Below are 9,713 nucleotides of genomic sequence, written 5' to 3' on the forward strand. Positions count from 1 at the left end.
AAGATTAGTTCACCCCCTTCACAGATGAGAAGCTCTTTATGCCCATGCCTTAAGCAAGCTCTCCACAACAGTCATCCATGTCAGCTCCCCAGGAAGGGCCTGCACTTTCGGCGTTAGACTGAGTCGAGTTGGCTTATCAGTCGATGGCTTCAGTGTACCAACATTTTGGCGATAGGAGGGTCAAATGTCATAGCAATGTCCTTCCACAACTCTTACCAACAAGTTCTCTATTGATGATAAACAACCCTAATGTTCGACCCTTTTGAGTAAGGAGGGCACTTGTCCCCCTTCCAGTGAGTCAATGCTTTCGTCTCGGCGCAGACTTTTGTATGCTACTGGTATTTATTCAATAACCTCGATATCTCCCCTCCAAGATATCTACTCATCCCGTCCAAAGCCTCCTTAGTCCTTGCACACCCGTGACCCACTTTTTAGTCGTTGTCGGTACCCCCTTCCCCTGAAGCTCGATCGACGAACCCTTGCTCGGCCTCTTGGAGGCCCCTTAGCGAATTGGAGCAAATTACGTGACACTATGGTCCCCCTCCCCCCCCCCCCCACTCCTTATGACCAAAAGAGAAACAAATCAATATTATCTTCGAGGGATCCGCCTTGGAGAGAGAAAGTTCCTTTAGATGTAGGATTTATACTTAGGCCGTCAGGTTAAAACGTTCAAGAATGGAGGGAGGATCGCAAATCTTCTTCAGGGAAGAGGAAGCAGCCCACCTTACCCAGAACAAGCACTATCTATCTCGATTCGGATATTAGATGCTTGGGTGAAGAGGGTCTAGTGGACACGAGCAGATTACTTCACCAAATGAGCCGAAGTTGAGCCTCTAAAAATAATCTCAAAAAAGTAAGTAAAGGGCTTTGTACGGAAAAACATTATCATTAGATTTAGGATCCCAAAAGCCCTCATCACCAACAACTGGACGTAATTTAACAACTCAAAATTTAAAGAGTTCTGTTGGTTCTATGAGATTCAGCTAAAGTTCAACTTAGTGGCACAATCGCAAACCAACGGACGAGCTGAAGTTACTAATAGATCCATCTTTAAAGGATTAAAGAGAAGGATAATTGAAGCTAAATGATCATGAGTGGATGAGCTCCCTAGCATCTTGTGGGCATCATGGACAAACCCTAAGACCACGTCGGGCGAGTCCCCATTCAGCCTAGTCTATGGCACTGAAGCAATCCTTCCACCTAAGGTTATTTTGCCAACCCCTCAAATGGAAGCATTTGATGAAGCCACATCAAAGGAGGGACTTCGAGCCCGGCTAGACATGATCAAAGAACTAAGGGCTAAGGCGTATCCCTGAGCCTTGAGATACAAATAAGCACTGACCAAATTCTATAACTAGTGGGTATGGTGGCAACAAATCAACTTTGAACCGCGCTTTCTGAGGGGGATGAATGATGGGGAAAGGACCAATACTACCAACCTATCCTGCCACTCGGACCGAGAAAGTCACCTAAGAAAAAATATGAGGACTCCCACCAACTCTCTATAGTCGCTGATAGGGGATTAGCCTACGATCCCTACCTATCCTAACTTCCTAAAGAGAGCCTGCAAGACCTATTCCTCATTGACATAAGAAAGGGTCATGCCCCTACATTAATAGCGATGGCATGGCTCACCTCCCCCACACGTCACTTTCGGATGACTAAAGGAGGGACCACTCCCTACTTGACTCAAAGAGACTAAAAGGTCGGAAAGGGACCGTCATCACGATCATCTAGTGTCAATGTCGGCCTCAAAACGACATGCTGATAAGCCACCTCCATTTAATAGCACATGACGAGAAGGGTAAGGGGGACCCTCAATAATCCTTATCCTAATAAGACCGATTCATCTTTAAACACAAATACTAAATAATCTCAGTCATATGTTACTCAAGAGGGACATCGAGATAACCAAATAGATTGTTGTGCTATATACCCGTCCATATGATAGATGCAGCTAGTTTTATAGTTACCGTGTGGGGACACTATGGATACAGTATAGGTGCTCATTGGAAAATGAGTTCATTGATTAATCCGTTTACGAAATGCTGGATGGTTAATGATGCCTTATTATCAGACAACGATTCCATAGTTCTAATGGTATATATGTTCCTTATATTGTGATGTCTATGGATCCGTGCAATGAGAATCAGATTATGATGAGATCACAATAATGAGACCAATTCATCTTTAAACACGTATCCTAAATAATCTCAGTCATAGGTTACTCGAGAGGGACATCGAGATAACCAAATAGATTAGTGTGCTATATACTCATCCATATGATTGATGCAGCTAGTCTCATAGCTGGTCGTATGGGGACACTATGGATATAGTATAAATGCTCATTGGAGAATGAGTTCACTAATTGATCCGCTTACAGAATGTTGGATGGTTGATGATGCCTTATTGTCAAACAACGATTCTGTAGTCCCAGTGGTGTATCTAGTCCTTAGACTTGAGATACAAAGGATGTCCTATATGAGTACTCTATTCTTTGATACCAGACTTATAGGTCTAAAGGATCCAGATCCAGCACAACCGGTCATCGGGAATTATAGCCAACCTTACGAGGACTATTGAGTGTCGATAGAGGAGCATCCGCTCTCAGTGTCATGAGAGGAATATCTCATATGTTCTAGCTCAGACAAATCCCTGGCTAGGGTCATTCGGATTAAGAGAGAAAGATTTCTCTGGGGGAATCCGATTAAAGCGAGACTTGAGTAGAAACTCTATGAGTCTGACAGCATCATGCCCAGTATACGGTCTTTGGGATATTAGATAGATGAGAAACTATAGGTACACGATAACTGAGGACAGACATGTCTAATGGATTGGATTCCCCTATATCGTCTAGGGACTGCGGCGTAGTAGCCTAGTACATCCGTAGTCGATGAGTTAAGTGAATTATTATGAAGATAATAATTCACTGAATTAGAAGGTGTTCTGACAGGTATAACTTATGAACATCTCGATATTGGTATAAAGGGTCACACACATATGGTAAGCGTTACGACGAGTAGAGGTTCAAATATGAGATATCCACCATAGCCCATATCTTATTGGATATCCAATAAGCTCATGAATTATTGGATCATATGGATGTGATCAAATAAGAGCCAATGAAAGATTATTAGATAGATATCGACTAATTTAAGAGGCTTGGGTAGTTGGATGGAGATTTAGTAATTAATAAAGTAGGATCCATTAGGGTTAAGTTGACAAGGGACCTCTATAAATAGGAGAGAACCAATGGTTCATAAGCTATAGCCTTTTTGAATTATCATCTCCTGTTCTCCTCCCATTCACCTCCTTAAATAGTAGGCTTGAAAATTCGAGGAGCATCGTCGCAATCATAACCCTGTTGTGTGGATCACTACTGGAGAGGAGGATAGTTGACCTCATTCACCATTTCCTAGAGATCTGCAGGGATTCAGGGATATACAATCTCTCTAGGTAACACAATCTTTAATATATGTAGTTTTCTGTTTTACGGATTTTGTGCACTAATCTTCCGCATGAACAACCTGGCTCTGATACCACTGTAGGAGAAATCTGACCCATGCCAAGAGAATTCCACTAAGATAGAAACACAGGCCCTATGAGCTCGAAATACTTAAATTAGGAAAATCTGACCCACTAGATAAGATCTTGAATGCTCTCATAATGGACAAACTAAACAAAGCACCTGAAACCCCTCTCACGAGGGCCCTTGAAGCACTCCTACAGGGGTGGACAAATGTTAGAAAATACATAATCAACCAACCATCACTCTGTCATGCAAGCGCCACGTGAGGTCCGTAGGAGAAAAAGGTCCAGATGACCTACCACTCGCATGCCCGCATAGATATAAGTCCAAGTGGTAACTTGGGTAAGTTACAAATCACCTCTACCATAAAATATTTATAGAAATATTTTGTAAGAGTATAAAGGGCAATTCGAGTCGGTTACAAATCACCACCCCTATGGAATTTTCATGAAATATTCTATTTCTCCAAAGTCAAATATAAAAAAACACCCTCAATTCTAGGTAAGAGGGCTAAAATCAAGAATATAGATGCATAGAATTTGACCTTGGGACTATGTTGAAGAGATAGACTCAAAAGCCTCTCCCGATTGTGATCTTTGTGTAGGTAATTTCTTGGAAGGAAGTATTTTTCATCTGGGACAATTCTGCGCATATAGATTAGGGCCATATCATGCTGCCAAGGACATCGATGATATTTAACTTCAATAATTAGTGGTTAAAAATAATTAACTTGATAAATACTAATCCCTAATCCCAATTAGGAAACAAAATCTGAACAGTGAGATTTAACCATTTTACAATGAATAAAGGTTACCTAATTATACCTTATCAAATTAGACTTATCACTCATTTCGTAAAACAGTATACCTTATTCAATTGTTAAAACAGTAAATCTATCACACACACACACACATTCTGATTAAGAAATCTTATCAAATAATATATATTAAAATTAAAAATAAAGATAAAAATGATATGAAGATTCCAATTGTTGTCCTATGACATATTTCCGATCATCGTATACGTTTTACGATTAAGAAGAATTTTGAAGATTCTGCAACACCAACGTCTTGAGAAAAAGAAATCTAAAAGAAATAAATAGAAAATTGAAATATTTAAGATGATGAGAATAAGGTGGAAATTTTCCTGTCCTTATTTAAGATGAAAGAACAATGATTTTTGTTGTTTCTTTTATGCAACCAAAGGATGCCACTTCGCTCGTGTGCGACGCACAACAGAAGCTATTGTTTGCGGATATCGAGTCAAGTGTGGTAATGACTTGCGTGCAAGTCGCTCACACATTAAATCCTCTGCGTATGACTCATGAAATATAAGAACAATTAGGAAAATTTTATTGTTTTCACCAAACATATTTGTGTCTTTTTTGCGATGCTATGTTATATATTTTTTTTCTCGCAAAATTTCTTGCGTGGCAATAGTGATAGGCTTTGTGGTTTGTCGATTTCAAATCGAATTGAAACTAAGTCTCGATAGTTTGGTTTCAATTCCAACTAGTTAAAATCAGAATCATGAGTTTCGATTCAATTTCGAATTGAGTTTGAATCGACTTGAACGATTATAATAAAAAAAAATTACTAAACCATTAATCGAATCCCATTAGGCCCTCTCTAAAGTCTAATTCTTCTATGATATTATAGTTATTAAAAATGTAAAATAAAAAAAGATAAATTTATCCTTTCGATAAACTTAATGAAAATTCGTTTGGGGAACATTTTGGAAAACAAAACCCTTAACTTCTCATTCTTTCTTACACTAATTCATCAAGCAAACATAATACTCTCATAAGCTCTCTAATTATAATATTCTTTGTAATAGCATTCTCTCTCTCTCTCTCTCTCTATCCTAACTCTCTTTTAAATCCTAGTGGAAGCTCAATGCCCCCAACCTCGATATTCATGAATGATGATCCCTTTGAAAGATTGATTTGGAAAGCCAACACTTCATCGTAGAGCCAAAGAAAGTCAATGAAATGATCAAATCAATAAAATAAAATATTTAAATTTTATTTCGAGAAGATCCAAAAATAGGATTTACAACTACTATTCTAAAAGTTTTAAATTTAAAGAAGGAGATTGATATTTTAATATTTAGAAAGCATAATGAGAAGAAAGATTTCACAAAATTCGGGTATCCTACTTGTTAGTGAACAAATATGTCGTGACTGGTGAGTCAGCATGACCTGGTTTACGGGTTGATGTCGGGAGTCTTCTGTCAGCTGAGCTGGATGCCGAGGTCGACTAGACCCTCACGACAGGGTGTTGATCAGCGTACTTTGGTGTGCCGATCCGGGCGTCGTGTATGCCGAGCTGCGTCTCTCCTTCTCCGGAGTGGTTGGCAACTCATCTTCGTGAGCTGACCGCGTTTTCTTACAAAAATGGCTTTCGTCGGGATCACCCGACGAGGCCCCTCCAACGAGTAAGTTAGTGGAGTGATCAATTGATTTTTGCCATCCTTTTTTTTCCCTTCCAGATGCCGGCTAGAGGTCTTTATATTACTATACGTGGGTCGGTCGTATACAGGTTGGCATGGTGGAAATGCCGAGCAGTGTCTTAGTACGGATTCTGACTTGGCGTGTCTTGGGGCTCCTAAGGTGTGACGTGCCGAGCAATGCCTTAGTACGGATTCTGACTTGGCGTATCTTGGGAGCCAAAATATGCCGCATCACTAATCTCTTTTTTTATTATTTTACTAAAAATGAAGAATTAGCTAAATTTGTAACACCTTTTTGCAGTTTTGGTGAAAAATTAATTTTTATGGATTATTATCAAAATGCTTTAAATTTTGCCACTAAATGTGTTCTTTTATATACTCTTACATACATTACTCATAAACTTTATTAAAAGAATAAATATCAGAGCAAATACAAACATGACCATCACAAAATTAAATAAATTTTGGTTCTTTTAAGTGATTATTAATAAATGCACTCCTACGTTGCAATCACATATCAATAGATTGACATCCATTGGATCATGCCAAAAAAAAAAAAAATACATTTAGGGTTTTCGATGAATGAAATAATACCAATAATAACTATTTTAAAAGAGTATTATTTGAATTTTTAAAATTTTTAATTGATTTTGATAATGTGTATGCTTCTATTCCTGAATTAGAAGAAGAAGTATGTCAATCGACTTTTGCTTCTTTTTTTTAATTTTATATTCAATGTTCATTTCATGTTTTTAAAACTATTGCCTTTCTTTTACTATTTTAAATTATTTCTAATTAAAATTAAAATCAAAAAATCAAAACCAAAACCGTCGAAACTAAAACTATAACCGTCAATTACAAAACTAAAACTATATATATATGTATATATATATATATATATATATATATATATATATATATATATATAATACTCTCATTAATTTCTTTCTTTATTTTGATTCATAGCTTCCAGTATTATCTATCGTTAAAGTCAAGCTTTATCTAGTCACTGTTCTCAAATGATAAAAAAGTATAAGCATGTCAATTTCACATGACGATCGAAGACAATATTGTACGCAACACTCACCTTTGCTTACTACTTTGTCTCTTTTTCCTTATAGGAAGTGGTGTGCATCCCTTTAATGGAGCGGCCACTATGAACGATACACAAAATCTATCGTTTGATAAGCAAAGATTTCAGAGAAAAGCTTTAATAAGCTGTTATTGTAATAGGAAGTCTCGTTATCAAAGTCTGTGGCACTACAAAAGGGACTTTAACAAGTCATTGCCATGTGTTCACTGGCAAGATAAAGAATCATCTCGGTTGGATCAGTGGGCTGTAATGGCGGAGCACGAACTTGAAGAAAGGCAACAAAGAGCTTCTATCATATAAGAACAGTGTTGAGGAAAGATCAACACCAAAAGCAATGAAAAGTTGAGGAGCACTACACCTTATCACCCACCATCTTTTTATTGCCCTATCACCACCACTAGTTAATGTTATCACTTGCACAACATGTAGTTTAACTTTTTTTTCTTTTTTTCTTTTTTATATATGTAGTGTCATCTCCCTAATCTAATCCTACTCTCTAATCTAAGATAGTCCATCAATCTTTTTATATTTTTATTCCTACTAAGACATTTAAGTTGGTTAATACATTGTTATCTCGCATTATGTATATTATTTATGATTAATAAATTTTAATTAATTTTTTTTAAAAATAATAAGATTGGCTTTTGATGACTCGCAAGTAAATGCACGATATGAATGTATTTTATTTTTTTCACGAGAGAATCCCTATGATTCTTCTAATGTTTGTGAAATCTAATTTTATATTTTTTATATTATTCATAAAATATTTGTATTAATGTTTGTTTGTGTGATTTCGAATTTACACTTTGGTGGGGTAACAAAGGAAGTTTGTCCTTTGTTTTCACTAATATGTAGATTCCTACATGAGATTATGAGAAGGCCGATGGATATCGCAAGAGTGTCATGTACTTAAGCAAAATTAGTTAAATCTATGATGGATAGATTGGTATCTTTATGATCCACACAAATACTTATGGATGGTTGGATTTACACCGTCTATTATCAATATCGAGGAGTCATCATTTTTTTAATATATATTTATGGTTTGTACTCTTAGACGACATACCTTAATATCACATTAAGATTATTTTTTACGATCTAAATAATTAGTTTCATGTCAAAAAAAAAATCTCTACAGGATAAAATACATATATTAACCTCATATAGACAGACAGGAGCTCCTTCTCCTTCCATTTGAATCAGTTCTCCCATTTGAAAATAAAGTTTTTTTTTTTTTTTGAAATAATCTGCCTTGATTACAATTTTCTAACTCAGAATTGGGATATTTATTGGGGTGCACAAGAAACCATTGTCATCAAGCCATGAATCCATGTTGGGCCTTTCAAGAAGTTTGGCCATGAGAGGATTTGGTTGGAACACATCTTGATCTCAGAATAGAAAAAGGAAGAAAGTTTCTGAACTAGCAAGCAGTCTTACAGATGCCACACATGTTGTTCACAGCAGAATGACTGTTTATTTCTTCTCTACAGCCAAAGTACTTGTAGGAGTTTATACAATAAGCCCTACAGCAACATGAGCTTTGAATCACACATACAAATAGGTTTCTAGGTTTCTATCCAAGACCAACAATTGCACTGCAGATTTGCTCAATGATCACAGTGGTCTCCCTCATAATCATTTCACATCTATATATATATATGAAGAGAAATTAGCCTGATAGATTCAATTAGATGATGAGGAGTAGTACAGTAGCTAGTGATATGCCCGGAAGTCCTCATCATCCATCTTCCACAGAGGGTAAGAGCAATACTCCCACAAAGGAGAAGGGATTGCGGAACACATACCGTCATAGACTTCATCCTTGCATTCCCCGAAGCTCAGCCCGCTGATCATGTCAGGCATCGCAATCTCGTTCCAGATCTGATCCATGGAGAAGTCCTCAAAAGCATCGTCACTGATCTCTCCGAGCGCCGAAGTACTACTACTCTCCGCCACAACTTCCGGCGGAAGCTCGATTTGAGCGGCGGAGATATAGGTGAGCGACGACGTCGGGCACGGCTTCCTCTTCCGCTCTTGAGCCTTCTTTCTCATATGAGTCCTCCAGTAGTTCTTGATCTCGTTATCGGTGCGGCCTGGGAGCTTCCGGGCGATCCGAGACCACCTGTGTAAGCACGTTATGCATGATGCAAGGGGAGCGATGGAAGCTTAATGGAGCGTTCGGAGGATGTGTCCAACCTATTCCCCAAGCGAGAGTGGAGCTCGAGGATGAGGCGCTCCTCCTGCGGGGTGATGCGGCCGCGTTTGAGATCAGGATGGAGGTAGTTTACCCACCTTAACCTGCAACTTTTGCCTGTTCTATTAAGACCTACAACACGTCAAACCAAAGGTGAGCTTCGTCCTCCTACAGTCGCCGAAGTAAGCCTACCTATCCTCCCCCCTCAAACCTGAGACTTTGGCTATGAAATCCCAACGACGGTCACCGAATAAGCCCACAATGCGTACCAGTTGCAGGTCCTCCTGCTCGCTCCACGGCCCCTTCCGCATCGCCATCTTATCGATCTCTTGCTGCTTCTCTCGTAGCTCCTCCACGGCTCGGCCCACCACTTGGCTTCTCTTGATGAACTGCTGCAGCTACCGCACTACTCCTTTCTACATAGTTTGAAAGCTTTGGCTGCACTA

At 38.5% G+C, this 9,713-nt stretch overlaps 1 protein-coding gene across 2 annotated transcripts; it reads right to left on the bottom strand.

The window, feature by feature from the left end:
• Positions 1-8,470: 8,470 nt before the first annotated feature.
• On the bottom strand, positions 8,471-9,713 carry LOC135648396 (myb-related protein MYBAS2-like). Of its 2 annotated transcripts, none has more exons than XM_065166054.1 (3): positions 9,460-9,713; positions 9,270-9,371; positions 8,471-9,195 (listed from the first exon to the last, which is right to left on the bottom strand). In XM_065166054.1, exons 1-3 carry the CDS (start codon positions 9,582-9,584, stop codon positions 8,787-8,789), a joined length of 636 nt encoding a protein of 211 aa, XP_065022126.1. In that variant the 5' UTR covers positions 9,585-9,713; the 3' UTR covers positions 8,471-8,786. The 2 variants fall into 2 exon arrangements, with proteins under 2 accessions (XP_065022126.1, XP_065022125.1); XM_065166053.1 differs by having other exon boundaries at positions 8,473-9,195; positions 9,270-9,399; positions 9,479-9,711.

This window comes from Musa acuminata, chromosome BXJ3-9, assembly GCF_036884655.1.
Source record: "Musa acuminata AAA Group cultivar baxijiao chromosome BXJ3-9, Cavendish_Baxijiao_AAA, whole genome shotgun sequence".
Classification (NCBI taxonomy): domain Eukaryota; kingdom Viridiplantae; phylum Streptophyta; class Magnoliopsida; order Zingiberales; family Musaceae; genus Musa; species Musa acuminata.